This window comes from Giraffa tippelskirchi, chromosome 2 (genome assembly GCF_054371585.1).
Source record: "Giraffa tippelskirchi isolate mGirTip1 chromosome 2, T2T-mGirTip1v1.2.pri, whole genome shotgun sequence".
Classification (NCBI taxonomy): domain Eukaryota; kingdom Metazoa; phylum Chordata; class Mammalia; order Artiodactyla; family Giraffidae; genus Giraffa; species Giraffa tippelskirchi.
In genome coordinates, this window is record NC_137276.1 from 127,186,416 (window position 1) to 127,207,504 (window position 21,089).

Genomic DNA, 21,089 nt, shown 5'->3' on the forward strand with positions numbered 1-21,089 from the left:
GTTGATTGCAATATAATATTATTTCACAAGTTTCTCACTGAAAATTCAGAATACAGATATTTACTGAGCATCCTACTTCAGATTGAAAATTATATTAAATGAATATTTATTAATTCTCTCAGAATTCTGTTCTATCCATTAACTGAATATTAAATGAAAGATAGTAATATTTTCCCCAAACAAAACTGAGTTTGGTTGACTACATAAAAAGTACTTAAAATAAATCAACCTTTTTTCCTTCTTCCCTGCCTACTATTCCCCTTCCTCAGGTCTCCACATCCAAATATAGCCTTCAATTGTAAAAGAAGTCAGAGTCAAAGCCACACATTTATGTAGGTGATCCACAAGGAAACAGAATGCACAGAATTCAAGTCAAGATTCCTGGTAGACCTTCTCTGGTTCATCTTCTACAACTTATGTTAACAAAACAACCCTTCCATAATAAACTGAGAAGGACAGTGAACCAATTTATGTAGGAATGAACAGGACAGTCAAAAAGGTATGTGTAATAAAATGACAGTGTAAAACTGTAAAATGGAGAAGGAAAAATTATTGGCCATTTAACTCTAGACAACATGTCTATCAGGTTGGCAAAGATCAAGACTTTAAAAATGCAAGTGTAAAAGGTGGCAGAGGGACTTACAGACTTTCCTTTTTGAAACAGAAGTTGATTTCCAGCCAGTGTAAAATAACGGGTTTTCCACCTTTTGATGAACTTCCATCTGACTTGCTTCTCTTTAAGTTTTCCTTCTATGAGGGGCTGGCCATCTTGATTTATAACTGTTGAAGATAGTAGAACAATCACGGCATTTATTTTTCATTATTCATTTGGCAAGTGATCAAAAGTCAGAATTGTACAGCGAACCAGACCCAATAAGTATACTTTGAAAGTGGCTAAAAAATTATGACTTTGGTTAAGCTTTCCCCCTTTGTCCCTAAAAAAATGCACAATTTAGATATGATAATGGGAAAGTGTTGAAAGCCCTCATTGAGATTTGCAAAAGGAATACAGTTCACGAAAAGAGCATTTGGTTAGCAGTTTTTTAAGGTTCATCCAGATACTCAGCATTGTGCTTCCTAACTCCTTTGTTTCATGGTATTTTGTTCACACAAACTTTTAGAAATATAGTTTTATAAATAATCACAAACCAAGTATATTTAGCTATTTGCCAGCAAAAGTCAATGTAGTGCAAATGTGTTTTCCTGAATCCTTAACAGCTGCAAAAACAAACTTACCCCACACTTTTGAACATGATTTTTCCACTCTCTGGAACATGCACTCTACCTCCACTCTCCACAGTTAAATCTTCACCTAGTTAAAAACTAATTATTTCATGTTTCAACTCAAAACATTGCTTCCTCGGGGAGACTTCTCTCAAAACCAAACCCAACTGACTTTGTCTGCCATATATTCTCAGAGCATCTGGCATGTTTCTTTTCTCAGATATCATCACTCAAAGATGATTATTGGCATTTACCTGATTAATGTCTTTCTTTACCATTCAACTGAAAGCTCAATGAGGGCAGGGTCTTTGTTTTGTTCATATTGTTACATCAGGCATACCTAGTATGAAGTGTGTAAATTTTTGCTGAATTAATGGATTCGTTTCACACTGAAGTAGAGTATGTATGATAACACAGAACCATAGAGTTAGAAGATCAATTATGATGTCAGAAGTTTACATGTTGAACTAAAAAATTGCATTTGTTTTACAAACTATGTAAGATTCACTCTTCCAATTCATGTAAAAGAATCTGATTTCTGAGGTGTATGACAATATTTATTTATTTACATTAATGTTTGATATTCATAGCACCTTGAAAGTAATGAAATTTGTTAATCACTGTTAAATTTGGACAGTACCTCTTTGAACATATGAACACAACTTGTCCTTCCCATCCATCATTTCTCTTTTCCAATGCAGGTCAGATAACTAGCTCAGATGGGGTATTTGTCCATCATGATAGTACTGTCAGGGTAAGAAATAATAAAATATATAGTTTTTATAAACAAATTCTATTAAAGTTAATCTGGCTTTTTCCCCTTCTTGTCTGATGACTAGTCAATTGGATCTTCCATTGTCAATCCCAAATTAAGGCTAGTAACAGAAACAATTTATGAAATATATTGTTAGATAGTGATAGGTTATGATGAAGAGAGTGAGTGACTTGGAGTTGGTGCACATGCATGTAAGTGTCAGGAAAGAGCTTGCACATTCGAGGTGGCATTTGATCTGAGGTTTCAGTGATGAGAAGTACCTCCCATTTTCTAGCGAGCCCTATGGTGGCTAGTACTGGGCATAGAGGGGGAATATGCAAAGCAATTGCTCAAGTATCATCGACAATCAACGTTAACAAAATGATCTGTGTTCTGCTAGCAATCATCTATTAAGAGCTTTCTTAAAGCGAGTACGCTCTTTGCAAATTAAAATTTTCCATAAACACAGTCCTTGCTTCCTTTATGCAGCAGGTAAAGCACTTGGGACACCACATCTTCCCCAAATGCTACTGGTTCTAGAGGGCTGGGATTTAGGTAATATTTAAGCACATGGCTCCTTCTGAATCTGACACTGGGAATTAGCTACAAGAACTCCTCAATGTAGATCCAAATCTCAAGGCAGGTGCAAATGCTTCACTTGAAGTGTATGTCACCAAAATAGTTGAAGGAACTGTTCGAGACATGAAGTGGCTGGGATAACATACCCACAGACCCACATGCCTACAATGATTGTGAGAGACTCCAGAGAAAATGATAGGCTTACTGGAAAATGAAAGGATGAAGACTGATAGAGAAATGCTGCTGAGCAAAGAAGACATCATTGTAGATTTTCACTTCCAGTGAAAGTGGATCCCAGGGAAAAGTCCATGAAAAAGATTTTAGGAAGGAAATTTCAGCAGCACTTTAAACTAGCTGCATTTTAGGACCTTAATTTAGGAATCAGAGTCAATTTCAGGTAATTCTTAAAAGTCAGGCTATTTGTATCTATAGGATTAATTTAAAAATAGTTTCAAAAGGCAAAAAAGAGAAAGACTAATTTTTTTTTCCAGTGGCTATCTGCTGCTAAGTCGCTTTAGTCGTGTCTGACTCTGTGCGACTCCATAGATGGCAGCCCACCAGGCTCCCCCGTCCCTGGGATTCTCCAGGCAAGAACACTGGAATGGGTTGCCATTTCCTTCTCCAATGTATGAAAGTGAAAAGTGAAAGTGAAGTCGCTCAGTCGTGTCCGACTCTTAGCGACCCCATGGACTGTAGCCTACCAGGCTCCTCCGTCCATGGGATTTTCCGGGCAAGAGTACTGGAGTGGGGTGCCAGTGGCTATCCTAAGTTCTAAAAAAAAGTTTTTTTAAATAATTATATCTGGCGTAAGCGTTACTGGCCATGCGTTCTTTTAATAGGTCTATTGCCCATGTCCTGGTGAACAATAATTCTCATATGATATTGCTGTCTCTTTATGATCAAAATGAGTAAGTAATTCTTTCTAAGGATGATCATATTCCACTTGAAAAATAAAATGTCAAATGAGACTACGAGGAAATGATCATGTGCCTAAAACTATCTTGCTTGCATGTAATGCATACAGGATATTTAAATATTTTCTCACTTGCCAATTAACACATTATTTCATTCAAAGCATCACAGTTTGGCTAAGACATTCTCTACCAACCAGCAACTATTTCTTTTTAAAATTATCAGTTGGTTGAAAATAATTCAGTTTATGGAATATTTCATTTATTTATGAAATAAACTGAAAATAATTCACTTTATGAAATATTAAACTGAATTCTCTAGTGTAATTGGAACCCAAACTATTACCATGTTTATCAACTTAAAAGTCTTAGAATGCTAATACAAATGGTTATATATTCATTGCATTCCTTTTGTGCACCAAGACTTGACAACATTTATGTTGATAAAAGATGAAATTTGAAAATGTTAGTCTTACTCAACGAGAAGTTGGTGAGTAAAATCAGGCACAGATACCTTAAAGCAATAAAGAATATTCTTCTATTGATCTATCAGCCATATCCAGTCATCTCACACATAATTTCGAGCACATGTAAGCTTAAAGCTCAACATTCAGAAAACTAAGATCATGGCATCTGGTCCCATCACTTCATGGCAAATAGATGGGGAAACAGTGGAAACAGTGTCAGACTTTATTTTTGGGGGCTCAATAAATCACTGCAGATGGTGATTGCAGCCATGAAATTAAAAGACGCTTACTCTTTGGAAGGAAATTTATGGCCAACCTAGATAGCATATTAAAAAGCAGAGACATTATTTTGCCAACAAAGATCCGTCTAGTCAAGGCTATGGTTTTTCCAGTAGTCATGTATGGATGTGAGAGTTGGATGGTGAAGAAAGCTGAGCGCTGAAGAATTGATGCTTTTGAACTGTGGTGTTGGAGAAGACTCTTGAGAGTCCCTTGGACTGCAAGGAGATCCAACCAGTCCATTCTAAAGGAGATCAGTCCTGGGTGTTCATTGGAAGGACTGATGTTGAAGCTGAAACTCCAATACTTTGGCCACCTCATGTGAAGAGTTGACTCATTGGAAAAGACCATGATGCTGGGAAGGATTGGGGGCAGGAGGAGAAGGGGACGACAGAGGATGAGATGGCTGGATGGCATCACCGACTCGATGGACATGAGTTTGGGTAAACTCCGGGAGATGGTGATGGACAGGGAGGCCTGGCATGCTGCGATTCATGGGGTTGCAAAGAGTCAGACATGACTGAGCGACTGAACTGAAGCTGTAAAGCACTGTGTTTGGATCTGAGGGGGTCACGAAGCCCAGCTCAGAGAGAACTTGAGTTTATCATCTTGTGGTGAGATAAAGCATTTTAGAAATTTGACAGCTCAGTGTAGAGTTTGGTATATAGAAGCCAAGCATTACAGAACACAAAGAAAGAAAATTCTACTTCTAGCTGGGAGAGAGTGACATGAAGGCTGGGTCCCTGCTGAAGAAGGGAGAGAGGAACTTGTGGGAGGAGTGCAGAGAAGGACTGAGGTAACAAGAATGACATGTGAGGGGAAATGTATGAAAAGAAAAAACCTAAAGAAGCTGGAAGAATCAATGAACTCAGGAGCAAGTTTGTAAAGCAATCACTTTGGTTGAAGTCATGAGCTGAAGGTGGAGGGGGTGCCTGTAGGCAATTTAAGATTTTTTTGGTGTAAGATTCAGGAAAGAGATTGGGTATCAGATAGTCATAGGGGAGGTCATATTGGACTTTATTTAAAAGTTCTTCTGAATACCCATTAGAAAAGATCTTGCTTTTCTTAAGGTCTAATCAGGGGCCTAGAGCCTGTGGAGGTCCAGCCGGCACAGGCATGAAGCCTCCTGGACACCAGATGGGATCAGCTGTGGATCAGGCATGGTCACAGCAGGAAACAAGGGCACCTCAAGCTGGGCTACTGAAGAGAGTTAATAAAGGGACTATTTACACAGATGTGGGCACAGTGTAGGAAAGGCACCTTGGTGCTTTGGGGCCAGGAGCCAGAAGGAGGCAAACATCCCTCTGGCTGAAGGGGAAGTTGAAGCAAACAGTTAGGGGCTGTATGCAAAGCACCGCCTGACAGGAGCTGTGGCTGTGGCTGGAGGACACGGTCAGCCTGCAGTGACCAAGCAGGGAGGGAGTCGGGAATAAATAAGCAGACCTCACCCTGCTCCCTCCCTCTGATCTCCTGCCAGAATGTAACTGAAAGCCAGAGGTAAGGAGACTGGAACACTCTGGAGAGGCACATATTCTACACTGGGGGTAGGAAGCAGGAAAGCTTCTTGGAGTATATGTGTCTGAGCTGAATTCTGAAGGACAAATGGCAGTGATGAAGGGGAAGTGAAAAGGGATATTCTGAAAAAAGAAAAAGGAACATAACCTATGAAGGGCTGAGGCTGACAGAGTGGGCATGCAGTGCATTCTAGAAACTATCACTTATTCTTAGTGGTGGGAGCCTGGTAGGATCGGCAAGTGACAGATGAGGTGTGAGATTCAAGGAGAGACCAATCCTAAAGATCCCTGGACATCATGCAAAGTGGAAGCTAATGCTTTCTAATGAACATAATGAAAAATAATAATTTCTGTAGTCATACAACTCAAGAGCACAAGAGTTCAGTAATTTAAGGTCTCCACCTTGCATTAAGGTTTATTGCAATTGTGACTATATCCTTGTGTGTGTGTGTGTGTGTGTGTGTGTGTGTGTGTGCGCGCGCACGCGCGCACTTAGTTGTATCCGACTCTTTGCAGCTCCATGGACTGTAGCCTGCCAAGCTCCTCTGTCCATGGGATTTTTCAGCCAAGAATACTGGAGTGGGTTGTCACTTCCTACTCCAGGGGATCTTCCCAACTCAGGGATCGAACCGTGTCTCTTGTGTCTGCTGCACTGGCAGGCAGATTCTTTACCAACTGCTTCACCTGGTACAGACCTTAGCCAATTATAATTTAGTTAAACATAGTGTGTTGGATGCCATGTTTTCTCCTTACTATAATAAATCATATAGGGCTGTACCAACGACTTTCTTTGGTCTAGGCCGAGAGTTGATGGGGTAAGGGCAATGACTTTGGAATCAGACCTTAGCTGAAGTCCAGAAACTGCAACTTAATGGCTGACTGGTCTTGTGCAAGTTATTTAGCTTCACTGAGCTTCAGTTTCCTCTTCTCCAGAGATGTCATGCTTAACAACAGGGCCACGGAACAGGTTGTTCACTGCCTAAGAGCACTCTGCTAAGGGGGGTGTAGGGATTGAAATTCAGCCTGAATTTTGCTATTTAAGTCATACACCCCCCAAGTGGACATCGACCACCATAAATAAAGGCACACAAAATGCTGTAAAAGTTAACAGTAGCCTTGCTTAACTAAGTCCTGCTATCTAATAAGATGTCAACAAATAGTAGCTATTATCATCATGATCATGGTCATCATCTTCTCTGACTGTAATGATGAACAGTTGGTTTTTATAAATACCATATCCTAATGGCCTGAGGATAAAATCTATCTCCTTCCCTACAATTAAGGATGTAATGAACCTCTACTATATTAAAGCATTAGGAATGGTGAGAGAATTCAGAGTAAGACAATAAACCCTTTTAAAGTTCAAGGACTGCAGGCTTTGAACTTGAGGTGTGACAAGCAATTCAAAGTGTCCCAAAGGGAGGTGAACTCTTCTGATTTTGAGCAACAGATCCATTTGTTCATCACAACGGCCATTTTCAAGCTAATCTAGTAATGGATTGGGCTGCACTGGGAGTCTTTTCCACATCATTAGTGGTTGCTCCCTTTTATCTCAGGCTTCCTGCTTATTCTTATGACAGTAGATGCTGACACCCCCACTGCCATTAACTACTTTTCACATTGTACTGACTACTATCCACACCCAGAAGTTCCTTGTACTGTGTGCTTTTGGTTCATGCAATTTTTGTCTTAAAAGTATCGCATTATGCACAAATAATTAAGACTCATAAATTTAATTTGTGATATTTGAATTCTTAGATATTTTTCCTGATTGTTAAAGACAAATACCTTCAAAAGAAGGCATAGTCTGGAAGAAATATGTAAATCTCAAATATTTAGTTTTAAAATAAGAACTGAGAAAAAGTATGTCTTTTTTAAAAAAAATTTCCCTTGAAATGACTGCTTCTGAGAATTACAACTCCTACACAGTCTGTGGGGAATTTCTTTCCGTGTATGGAGAGTCTCAAGTTGACTCCAATTCCCTTTTATGGTTTTACTGATTTTCTTGTGTTTTGTGTGCCAGGTCTAATAAACCCAACGCTGATTATAGAGGGTACACTTAAAGAGGGGTAGAAGCACTAAATTAGGAGGCCCTAGGAGCCACATTCAGTAGACTGAGTGTCTGTGGTTTCTGAAATCACTAAGGATCGTAACAAATAGCATATTTCATATGACTACCCAGGCAGTGTTTAGAGGCCCATATTTCCTTACCAGTAGTGAATAAACAAGGAGGCATAGTCAAGCATCGATTTTGTAACATCCTACAAGATGTGTGGGATCCAAAAAAAGACAAGCAAACTCAATTTGACAGCAGCCCTTTGAGGGCACTATCACGTGTGCCAAATGACTTCCTTTCTCAGTAATTTCATACCCATCAAAATGTAGCCTGCTTTCTAGGCTTCTCTATTAACTGCTGAAATATTGTTCTAAAAAAAGCCTTTTAGAACTACTATTTTATAAACTTGTAGAGCAGTGTTTCCCAACCTGTGTTCTGAGGAACACCTATATCAGAATTACGTGCTGGCTTATTAAAATGCAAATTCCAAGGCACCACCCTGAACCTATTGAACCATAATTTTGGGGTAGGGTGAGGGGCCCTGCATTTTAACAGCATCCCCAGCTGATTCTAACATGGCTCAAGAACTTCTAAGAAATGATAGTAGCTTCATGGTAGATGACAGTAATAGGCCATACAATATCCAAAATAGTAAAACTGCAAAACCAATAGTGGGAAAAAAATTGTTATGAACTTTCCATAAAATTAAGGAATAGGATAGCAGTATAAGATAATATGGTGAAGTAAGTCAGAAAAAGAAAAACACATATCGTATACTAATACACATATATGGAATCTAGAAAGATGGCACTGATGAACCTACTTTCAGGGCAGCAGTGGAGACACAGACACAGAGAATAATAGACTTATGGACATTGCTAGGGAGGAGGGCCAAGGAGAGGGTGGGATGTATGGAGAGAGTAATGTGGAGACATACATTACCATATGTAAAATAGGTAGCCAACGGGAATTTGCTATATGATTTGGGGAACTCAAACTGGGGCTCTGTAACAACCTAGAGGGGTTGGATGGGAAGGGAGGGGGGAGGAATGTTCAAGTGGGAGGGAACATGGGTAAACCTATGGCTGATTCATGTTGATGTTTGCTGGAAACCAACACAATACTGTAAAACAATTATCCTTCAATTAAAAATTAATAAAATTTTTTTAAGCTAAAAAAAAGATCATATGCATGTCCTTGATTTAGGTTAATAGAGCCACAGGAAAAAAATGCTCAGAATCAATGTTTGTGGAATTTGGCTTACTTATTGTTCATCACGGAGAAGGCAATGGCACCCCACTCCAGTACTCTTGCCTGGAGAATCCCATGGACAGAGGAGCCTGGTAGGCTGCAGTCCATGGGGTCGTGAAGAGTTGGACTCGACTGAGCGACTTCACTTTCACTTTTCACTTTCATGCATTGGAGAAGGAAATGGCAACCCACTCCAGTGTTTTTGCCTGGAGAATCCCAGAGATGGCAGAGCCTGGTGGGTTGCCGTCTATGGGGTTGCACAGAATCGGACACAACTGAAGCGACTTAGCAGCAGCAGCAGCAGCACTGTTCATCAGTGAAACAAAAATTCTAAGCCCACCTGCCAAGAGAGTAACCTGTTCAATAGTTCTGCGAAGTTGAGTACGGTCAGCTTTGGGTCCCTTACGGGAACCTACCAAATAATACTGGTCCACACTTGCCCAGTAATGACTGACAGGGACCAATGGGAAAAGATCAGGGGTGGTAGAAATGAATGGAGAGAACAGCTCAATCTTATTCTTGAACTTTGAATAAAAAAGGGTTCCATACACTCTTCCCATGTTGGTCCCATGCTGTCAACTCATTTCTATGATCTCATGGATACGTATTACTGACATCTGACTGTAGGATATTAGATGGTTTTAAAGGTTGAGTGCTTTTCTGCACTGCCTGGACATTGCAGAGCTGTGAGGAAAGCTGGGGGAAAATAGATGTGACATACTTGTATCAGGGGCTTCCCTGGTGGCTCAGACAGTAAAGAATCTGCCTGCAATCCAGGAGACCTGGCTTTGATCCCTGGGTCGGGAAGGTCCCCTGGAGAAGGGAATGGCTACCCACTCCAGTTTTTTTGACCAGAGAATCCCATGGATAGAGCTGCCTGGTGGGCTACAGTCTATAGGGTTGCTCAGTTGGACATGATTGAGTGACTAACACTTTCACTTTCACTTTCATACCTGTACCAGCTCTGTGATAAGGAGAGTCATCTTATTTGAACTGTACAAGTTGCATGCATGCATGCTCAGTCGCTTCAGTTGTGTCTGATTCTGCGACCCCAGGGACTGTAGCCCACCAGATTCCTCTGTCCATGGGATTCTCCAGGCAAGAATACTGGAGTGGGTTGCCATTCCTTTCTCCAGAGAATCTTCCCAACCCAGGGGTCGAACCCGTGTCTCCTGTGTCTCTTGCAAAGCAGGCAGATTCTTTACCGCTGAGCCACGAGGGAAGCCTCCCATAAGTTGCATATGTGTTAGCCATTGTCCCACCTGTATGCACATACATTCTTGGTTGTTTAAGAGCATTCTAAGGAGTGTCTATACTGTTTTTGTAGAATTATTTAACACAAACTCCATCTGTTGTGGTTGAACACTTGGCCTCAAATCTTTTGGCAATAAATAGAAGTTTTACAATGTCTGCATTGGAAGCTTTACCTGTAACATATCCACCATAACACTGTATCTGATATATATACATACACACAGAATATCTCACTCTCTGTTAAATAAAATGATCTCTCAATAGTACTTTTGAGAAGAATTTATTTAAGAAAATATTGCTTAAGCAAAGAGTATACTTGGCACAAAAGATACACTGAAAATGCCATCATACGAATCCCTTTTTTCTCTTAAAATGAATTATTGTGAATTCACTAATTTGGTTTTTGTCACCACTTGCCTAAGAAAAATTTTACTAAAAATTTTCTGAGAAGATACAAAATTGGTCATTCGCTTATTTGGCAAATATTTATTGACTATCTATAGCATAGGCCACCCACTCCAGTATTTTTGGGCTTCCCTTGTGGCTCAGATGGTAAAGAATCCGCCTGCAATGCAGGAGACCTGGGTTCGACCCCTGGGTTGGGAAGATCCCCTGGAGAAGGGATAGGCTACCCACTCCAGTATTCTGGCCTGGAGAATTCCATGGAGAGCCCATGGGGTCACAAAGAGTCGGATATGGCTGAGTGAATTTCACTTTCATTATTGTGTGCTAGGGGCTGAGAAGGGGGGCTCCCACCATAGAACTTGTTTACTAGAGGAAACAGACACTAATCAGATAATCAAGGCAAAAATCAACCAAACAAAAAAGCTAACAACGACAAAAAACAAGATGACAGGTGTAACAAGTATGACAAGGAGAGGTCTGAAATACTTTGAGGACCTTAGCATTAGTCTGAGGTTACAGAAAGCTTTCCTAAGGCAGTGAATCTGAGTTGTAATGGGAAAGTTAATATCTACGTTAACTAGGTGATGAGGGGAGAAAGGGTGCTCCTAGCAGAAGAACAAAAGATACAAAAGCTCAGGGCAGGAAGAAGTGTGGTGAGTATAAGAAACTGAAAGGAGGTCTTTCTGGCCAGAACGGAGAGGCACTGGGGACAAGATGAGGCTGGAGAGGCTAAGAGAGGGCATTGCATGTGAGGCTGGGCGCGGGATGTGGAGTTTGGTCTTTAAGAGCTGTGGGGAGCCATTTTAAGGTTTTATACAGAGAATGGCGCAGGATTTGTGCTTTGAAGAGGTCATTCTGGCTATAGTGTGGGAAGGAGGTTGGAAGGTCCAAGTAGTTCAGTCAGGAGGCTACTGCCATTATTTTAGGCAAGAGGTGATGGTAGTGCAATGAAGAGAGATGGACAGAGTTGAAAGCACCCGAGAAGGGAAATCCAAATACTGGGTGACAGGCTGGATAGGGGTGGGAAGAGGGATTGAGTGTTTGGCTGATGCCTCAGAACGAGTGATATTATAAATACTGAAGTGGGGAATGCTGAAAGAAAGTCAGGTGGGTTTTTGTTTTAGGGGGAAGGGTGGGACATTTATGAGTTTTAATTTAAATGAACTGAGTTTGAGATGTCTTTAAATTATCAAGCAGGAAGAGTCAAGCAGAGAAGGGCAGATACACATTTGAGAGTTTTGTCACAGAAGCAGTTACTAAAGCCACAGACCCGTGGAGACTGACTAGGGAGAGAGTTATGGTGATGGGAAAAAAGGTGCACTGATAATGAATAGCTGGATAGAGGAAGGTGGGCCCAGAAAGGAGTTGAGAAGGAGTGTCTAGAGTAGGAGGGACACTGAGGAATGCTGTGTCACAGAAGGTAAAGGGAGAAATGTTTGAGGAAGGAGGAACTGGCCAACAGAACTGAACGCTGCTAAAGGCAAGTGACACAAGGACTGAAACACCCAGTCCTGGAATCTGCATGACCTGAATGACCACAGAGATAATGGGCTGAGAGGCCAGATTAGGAAGGGTTGAGTCAAGAGGAGCAGGAGGCAAGGAAACACAGGATGAACAGTGACGACTCTTCTGGCTTTAAAGGGGGGGCGAGAGAGAGGCAACAGATGAAGAGAAGGGAGACATTAAGCCAGTTGAGGGTGTTTAGAGCCCATGGAAGCTTAAGTTGGAGGAAGAAGAGCTCTGTTAAGAGATCTTAAGTGCTTTAATTTTAAAAACTATGTAAAAATTCTTTAAATCAATGTCACTTTAAATCTGTATAGTGATAGAGACTGATACATTTATTCACTCTGGTCTCCCTTTCTAAAGCATGCTTCTTCTCCTCCATATTTTGGCTTGACTCAGCTTATTCTCTTAGTGTAAAAAGACACATTTCAATGCCTGATGATTTGTTTCTGGAAAACCACAGGGTGACTCATGCTTTGTTGCAAGTATACTTTCACTCTATCAAGATAAGACTGTTGTTGACCCAATTTGGAAAGGCAGAAGGATTGATAGTGATGCTGGTTGAAAAATAGAAATTAACCCCTGAAGGTTATTAGGCTACTTAGCTTAGCTTACTTCCCATAGAAGTTCACAGAGGCTTATTAGCAAGTTTACTATGAACTCTGTGTATATGTGTGTATTGAAACCTTTTAGTTAAATATTAAAATTGGGTATCCACATGGTGTTGAAGTTCTGTACACAGCAACATTTCTTCTCATAAACACTTACTTTGCAAAAGTTGCTATTTCAAGGTTTCAGTTTAGTAAGCTGTTATTTTTTTATTTTTGAGAAACAATTAGATTTTAAAGTTATGTTTCAAAACAAGTCTTATTTCTCCTATTGGAATTCATTACACGATACATGAATTATTCCATCATCCATCTACATGCCAAGTACTTGTTAAACACTACCATGTGCCAGATACTGGGTAGGGCATACAAAGAATAATAATGTATGGTTCTTTCTCGTCTAGTTTATTGTCTGCTGCTGCTGCTAAGTTGCTTCAGTCGTGTCTGACTCTTCGCGACCCCATGGACTGCAGCCTACCAGGCTCCTCCGTCCATGGGAGTTTCCAGGCAAGAGTACTGGAGTGGGGTGCCATTGCCTTCTCCAAGTTTACTGTCTAGTGGAAGAGACTGATGGAAACACACCATGTACACTATAGAAGGTGTGGGCAGAGAACAAAAGGACAGAGAGGAGGGAGTTTATTCTGTCAGGGTGATTTGTCCATGTATGCCAGTGTGTATGCACATATGTGCGTATGTGTGTGTCTATGTGTGAAAGAGAGAGAGAGAATGTGAGTGTGGGAAAAGCTTAACAGAGAGTCATAGAACAGGCACATGGGAAGAGTGGAAAGGGAAAAAGATTTCAGGATAAGGATAATAACTTATTTGAGGTGTTGAGCATGTATTTGTTTTGTCATTATGTAATTCAAAGTATCTTTGAAAAATAGGCTGGGGTTTAATTTTACCTACTGAGTCATTAACAGTATATATGTGTGAAGATGTGAAGTTATCTTGCCCAACCACTGCACTGGTTTTGACTCTCTAACCACGTTTAACATGGAAGACAACATGCCCACATGTTGTAGGAGGATAGGCATCATAAGACAAACACAGCCACTGTATAAATCCAAAGTGGGTTTTCTTATGTCACCCATAAAGTTCTGTGAAAATTGGCACTAAAATTAAATGGAAAACTTTCATGCTAATGAATCCAAAGGCTATTTACATCCTATGAGTTGAGTCCTCAGAGATGACCTCATTTAGCCCATTTTCATGTTGGTGTCTGGAGTGGAGAGCCATCCAGCCTAGGCTGAAGGTGTCTGGCAAAGGAGAGCCACCCTGCTGGTACCAGCTTATAGGGTCTGAGAAAATCTATTGACAGAAGCCCTTCTCATCCTAATAGCATTTTGAAATCATATCTATTTGCCCATGTGATATAATGGACAACATGTTCTTGTAGCACAAACTTTTGAAATCAAGTTCTAAAGAGACATCATGATCGATGGTTGAGGGCTGTCTGAAAAAAATCCTTCCATTCTCTTTTATACCCTAAGGAGACCTCCTACGGACAATCACATTCAGTGTCTAAATATCCAGTGACTAAGAGAGAGATCACCCAGGCAAGCGCTCAGATCTACAAGTGCCAAAGATGCAAGTGCCAAAACCAGGACGTCCCTGAGTTGCTTTCTGTATGGTGTAAGAACAAAGGCATCCCATGTGTCTCAAGAAACAAGAGTGGAAGTCATAATTTAGTTCCTCCTCTTCCTTTAAAAAAATGTGACTGAATAGGCAGCCAGATGTGTTCTAGGAGAGTCCAGCTGACTAACTCTTACTGTTAACAGGCACTAGCAGTTCCAGGACACGAGGAATACTCACAGAGGGATTTGTTTGGTTTTCCAGAAATAGATTCTGTTCTGTTCGATCTGTTTGCTCAATCTCTATTCTCTCATTCATGTGAGGTTGATGGGATTGGCAATACACACCCACAGGCAAGTCTCTGAGTATTTTCGAGTTATTTCAGGAACTTTCTAACCCTTCTACTCTGTGCTTTTATAAGATGATGATCAGAAACTGAATCAGCAATTGGAGGAATTGGCAATAGCTTCTACATAACCATGTCCTATGTGTGATCAGGACATGATTCCCGCACATTCCCATACCAAAACCCCTGCTTGTGTTTGAGAGGATTAAGTCATCAGAGAGGTGGCTCACTCCTTGATCTTTCTAATATATTACAATATTATGAAATAATTGTTCTTGCAATTTTCAATATTCTATGTCCTTAACTTGGATTTGCCCTAGAGATTGAAATTGCAGGCTCAAGAACTGACCTGGTTTAAAATGCTAGTTGTACTACTTAGTAGCTGTGTGACCTTGGAAAAAGTACTTGACCCCTCTCTGTTTCAGTGTCTTAATCTGAAAAATGGACTCAATAATGGTGAGCAAAATGCATGCAAGACAGAGCACATAGTTAGCATGATAAATGCCAGCAGCTATAATTTTAGGACCTTTATATTATTCTAGCATTTAGTTTCCTCTGACTTCACACCCAACTGGATAAAAAATATGTTTTGTTGAATACCGAAACAGTAAACTTGTGTGAATTTCTGTGCGCTGATGGTGGAGCTGATGGGAAGATGACTGGGAGTTGATGGGGTGATGTGACCTCTATTCAAGGAGGAGAATGTCCTTAAAGTGACCATGGAAGCCAGTTGATTTGTTGTCAATTTCTGGAGTCCCATAGTTTAGTCTATACATTATTAAGAAGGATTTATATTTCAGGATGTCCTTCCTAGAAGTCTAACTGAAATTTTCTGGTTGTCTCATGTTTTGTTCCCCATTTATGGAGACTTTGACACTTAAAAAAATACGGGAACAATGAATATTTGAGAACAAGATGCCTTTTGCCAATAACTTAAAAAAACAAAAAACAAATGCAATTTCTTCAGCCTTTTGTCTTAGACTCCAATTCTCTCTCTTTAGGTCCCTTCCTCCTTGAGGCTGACAGGGGATCTGGGCCCTGCAGGAGTGCTAACCAAACCAGAACAGTAACAGGACTTAGGCACGGTACACTGGGAGCTCAGACAGTCAGGGAAGTAGACTCTGATGTACACACAATGACTTCTCTCAATGAGGAAAAAAGCACCAATCTCCATTTACCAGACTCAAAATGTGCTGGGTATGATATAGTGATATATTTGATATTATTAACACATAATCACAGTAGACCTGGAACATTTTAATATTCAAGTTCTATTTGACTTTTCCATTTCTAAATATTATCCATTGACTCCCTCAACAGGTATTTATTGCATGCTAAAAACAAGGAAGTATGCTATATTTTTCTATATATATCTGGCCCTAACTGGATTATGAACCCTTTTAGAGCAGAGGTATTATAACTTTTTCATGTTTTACCTCAAGGTTTAGCCTGTCGAAGACATTCAACCAACACAGCAAACACGCACTTCATAAATGAAAAATGGGATGCAAGTTCTATGCTGCCTGTGCATAACTAAATAACAAAATATTTATTCCTATGTCTTGATCATCTTTAAACTTATAATTTAAGCAGAACATGAATGCAAATATCATTCCTATGATTAATATATGTCAGAAGTATTATGTCAGACCTTTTACTTGGATTAAATATATAATTTATATGCTATAAAAAATAAGAAAACTAGATCAACCTATAAAAACTTTTCAGGGAGTTTTGGTGAAAATAGTAAGTTAAAATAGAATTTCTCTCAGACCCAAATCCCCTTTCATAAAGCAAAAGGAAACGAGCAAAGAAATCTAAAAGTTTTCGGCGCCAAACATTTTGATTCAATGTGTTCTGCTGTAAAATATTTGGCCTTGTTTGAATTTTTATTGCTATATGTTCTCAGTCTATATTTAACTGTGAGAAACACAAATAAGAATGAGTGAATGTGCAAAATGTTCTTTTTAAGTCATGGCAGTGAATTTGAGAAAACATATATTAAAGGAACACTTTGTGGTTTTAACTTGCAGCCCCTTTCCTGAGCCTCCCTTGGCCAGATACAATTTAATGTTTATTGAACTAAGGACTCGGCTTACTTGGAATGAAATTCTTAAGGGCCCCTCAGAACCACCTCAGATAAGTCCCTTACTTCACCTGATCTCAAATAAGGTTTCTTTTATGCTGTCTTTTTCACAGGTGAAATAAGGTCTAATTAGAAAGTTTCATAATGGAGACATTCAATTCATCAATTCTTTCTTTGCTCAAATTAACTTTTTAAAAATCAGTGTGTTCACTCTGGCATCATCTCAATCTCAGTCTGTAATCAGCCAGCAATCTGTGCCTCATGAAGGCTGCCACCTTAACTGCCAGTTTCTTCCACCCATACTGTCTCCATGGGATAATACAGTCTATTTGGTGCCTCTGCGTGAGCCCCTCTAATTTCCATCTGGCCAAAATAAACACTTCTTTGTCAATTCAGTCTCAACTTCTTGGCTGAGCAAGAGGACAGACTTGCCATAAAGGATGATCTTTAAGATGCACAAAATCCCAATTCAAGGAACGGGTACAGATGGTATGACCAACGGCTCTCTAGAGGATGGCTCATCTATGAAGTGGTTTGTGTCCAGCAATGTTTCAACATCATTTTCTTGGTCAACACTTCAGTTTCTGAGCCATGTCAATGTTGAGAACTCTATCACATTGATGGTAAAATATTCCGTTCCCTAGGGCAGCATAACTTGGTTAAGATTAGACTTTTTATCAACCTATTTCCACTGGTTAAATTGGGGCAAGTGTAACCAGGACACAGCATGGAGAAATGGTTAAGTGCATGGGCTCTGGGGTCAGACTGGGTTCAATCCAGCCGCTGTTAACTTATTATCTGTGTGACCTCAGGCAGTTCCCAAATCCCTCTGTGCCTCAGTTGCCCCATCAGTAAAATGGAGATAATATTAATACTAGCCTTACGAGATTATTGTGAAGGTTAAATGAGATACTGACACGTTTAGCGTAGGGCTTGGCACATATTGACTAACAATGATTATTTTTAAGCAAGTCAGTAGACCAAGTTCTTTGCGTAGCATAAAGGAAGGCGAAGGGTAAATAACCAGCTATGAAATTATTTCTCAAATAGTTCCTTACTCTTTAAGTGTCTCATTTTTCACCCAGCTCAATCATCAAGCAAAAATGTTAAGGGAGATGAGGAGGTCTGTGAAACCACTCACTCATTTAAGTGTGGTCTCATTTCTTTGGGGTTCTTGACAGAATGTTTGTTTTTCTCTAACCCTCAGGGTCACTGAGGTTGAAATGAAGAATGTTATTGGGGTAAGATGGCCAGTACCATTTTCTTGATAGCCATATAGATGTGGGCATTGTTTCTCTTGTTCATTTCTGGTTTATGTTTCTCTCTGTTCCAACATCTTCCTTTTTCTCACTCCCACTTTGGTGAGATACCTTTGTCAGCACAAAGCAGAGGCAGTCAGGCACACCTCTGTGCATTATTCCAACTTAGGATGTTTATGCAAGAAGAAAGCCAACCAGAATGGTGGGGTTCCTGCATCCCTGACAACTCCAGGGGCACATGTGGTTCTTAGCAGCTGGGGGAGGGAGGGGGGCTCTCACCGGTTGCTCTCTCAGGGTTGTTGCACATGAAGCATTGCCACGCTCCTGCTGCTTCACTGAAGCCAAACACGTCGAAGAACCTCACTTCTTCCAGATGGAGCTGAACCTGGTCCAGATCCTGTTTCAGGAACATGAAGCACAAAGAACATGAGAATGTCTGCCTGCCATGCAGCACTCTGAGACTGGGCAAAGGGGATATGGACACAGGATAGCCAGGGCTCAGATTCAGTGCTTATGACAAGGAGGGAGCATGGAGAAAACCCCACATGGCCCATCTTAGAAAGGAGCAGCCAGTTCAAACTCTTCCAAGAGAGTTCTTGCTCTTAAACACAGAGGGTGGCCAGCATGGGCCCCAGAGCTGCTCTCTGAGGGAGTGCCAAGTCAGAGCCTGAAGTGGCCCAGAATTTTCATGCATCTAACCACAGCTCCAGAATTTCTAAAAAGCTGGGATATTCAAGTGGCAATGCTGTTGAAACGAATGCTTCTGGGGATTTGTCTTTTATTTATACTTTACATGGAATTGAGAATCAATTATCCATATCAAAAAACTATTTTTATTACGTTGGCTTCACAGGGGGCTGATGGAAATGTGTAGGGGTGTTTAATCCCTTAGCCCTTGGCTCCAGTCCTGTTTTAGTTTCATACTTTATCTTAAAATTGGATGCAAACTTTGCATTTTCTAGTCCATAATATGGCTGCATTGGTTTTAATGGAAAATAATGCCCTAATCTGTAAATTAATTAACTTTTCCCCTCTAAATGGTTGAGTAGAATTGACACACTGAGAAGACCACCCTGTTTTATGTGCCCTGTGGCATCCTGCCAAAGTGTTCCTATTTAAGAGGCACTGGAGAGGGGCTCCATTACACTGTAAATGGATGGAAAACTATTAGCCTAACCAAATTAAATAGCTCTACTGTCCTCCCGAGGCTCTCCTATTATGTAAATGACTTGTAGCCTCTGCTATAGGATGGCCAGAACTGCACTCTTACAAAGTTGCTTTCCTAAGAGGGATTTATTGTGTTTGCTGGCCTCGCACATGCCCAGTTGACTTATCTGTTTGTCCTCTATTGAGTTGTGGTTGTATTTCCTTTCCTCTGGTCCACACTCTCATCTTATGCCCATAGTAACAGCTCTCAGCATGCCCAAGAGCCAGGGGATGGAGGTACTGTTAGCACTGCTTATGGTGGATCTACAATAGGGAAGATCCTGAAGCTCTCGGGCCTGCTTTCTTGACACAGGAGAGAGGTATGCTGAACTCAGCTCCTTGAGAGCAGAAACACTTCTGCTTCACAAGTTGTACCCCCAGCATCTAGTCCAACATCAAGAATGGATGAACATCACTGGTTCGCAGGCCCTGTGCGAAGTTTCTCAATGAACTATATGAACAGTATTATGAAAATTTAAAGGGGATTCGTTCTGTAGAACATTTACATTCACTGGGACAAAAACCCAACGAAGGCAGGGACTTTGTTTTATTGGCTGCTATAATGTTAGCACTAAAGACATGCAAGCATTAAATAAATATTTGTGGGATAATGAAAAGCATAAACTGGGACTAGAAATGAATACCTCTCAATACCCTTTATTAAGACTGCCATGGTTTGTGCTCTGGGACTGGACATGTTGGCGGCTCACAATGCTGAATACAGCTTTTTGAGTTGCTAACCTTTAATATCATATTTTAGGTATTCCAACAGGCACTGTTTATAAAGAAATGTTTTTAAAGAATGATTTTGAATGTGTTCAATAGAAAAAAAGGAGGTTTTTTAAAAAGCATATTTCCAAAATAAAGACTGAAGAAGCACCTTGGAGTCTTACAGGTTTCAAAGGATGACATCCATATTAAAATTTATGGGGAAAAAGCAGATGTTCATAAATATCAGTTTCAAAACTGCTAAGTCTCTGAAGTCTATACTTGGCCATCAGTATGCATACTGTTTCTCCCTTTCCCACACAATTAAGGATCATTTTTTCATGCACCACAAGCACTGCTAGCAAACCAAGTACTTAAAATAATACTTCAGGGTTCCTTTATTTTTCCTGTTGTGAGACCAGAAATATCCCCGGTTGTTGCTCATAATTCACATTTGTCTTGGCAAAAAGTTACTTTCAAAGTTTAAGACAGATGGCAAGTAACATCCCAGTGCTCAAGTTCTCGAGTCAAAAGCAGATTTACTTCAGCGGATTTAAGTGTTGTGCAAAGGGGACAGAGTGAGGAAGGTAGATGGTAATTCTATGAACTGCTGAAGTTGGTAGTAACAGCCAACTTTGAATAGACAGACAAACGAAACACAGGTAATTCCAAATACTGGTGGAAAATCAAACTAAAATAAATCACAAAACAAGCAAACACAAGCCATTCAACCAGCGATACCTAAATTTTTGGAATTTTGATTTCTTAAGTGTGCTCGAGGTCATTATTTCTCTCTCCTACTTATTTTCTTTACCCTCCTGTGTCCTATAGCTTCCCCAGGCCTTGCCTAGGATTTGTGATGTGCTAAGTGGGCTTCCCTGGTAGTTCAGCCCCTAAAGAATCCACCTGGAATGTGGAAGACCTAGGTTCAATCCCTGGGTTGGGAAGATTCCCCCGGAGGAGGGCATGGCAACTCATTCCAGTATTTTTGCCTAGAGGATCTCATGGACAGAGGAGCCTGGTGGGCTACAGTCCATGGGGTTGCAAAAAATCAGACATGACTGAGTGGCTAAGCACAGCACAGCAAGGTGCTTCAGTTGTGTCTGA

The 21,089-nt window shown here is 40.5% G+C and overlaps 1 protein-coding gene across 3 annotated transcripts in view; it reads right to left on the bottom strand.

Moving 5' to 3' along the window:
- Positions 1-21,089, bottom strand: part of VEPH1 (ventricular zone expressed PH domain containing 1) — a 255,130-nt gene that overhangs the window by 6,778 nt on the left and 227,263 nt on the right. For all 3 annotated transcript variants that reach the window (XM_081570621.1, XM_081570622.1, XM_081570620.1), the window contains 2 exons: positions 18,348-18,465; positions 644-780 (listed from right to left, as the gene is read on the bottom strand). In XM_081570621.1, the coding sequence (XP_081426747.1) occupies positions 644-780; positions 18,348-18,465 (255 nt within the window). The remainder of the gene's footprint in view (positions 1-643; positions 781-18,347; positions 18,466-21,089) is intronic.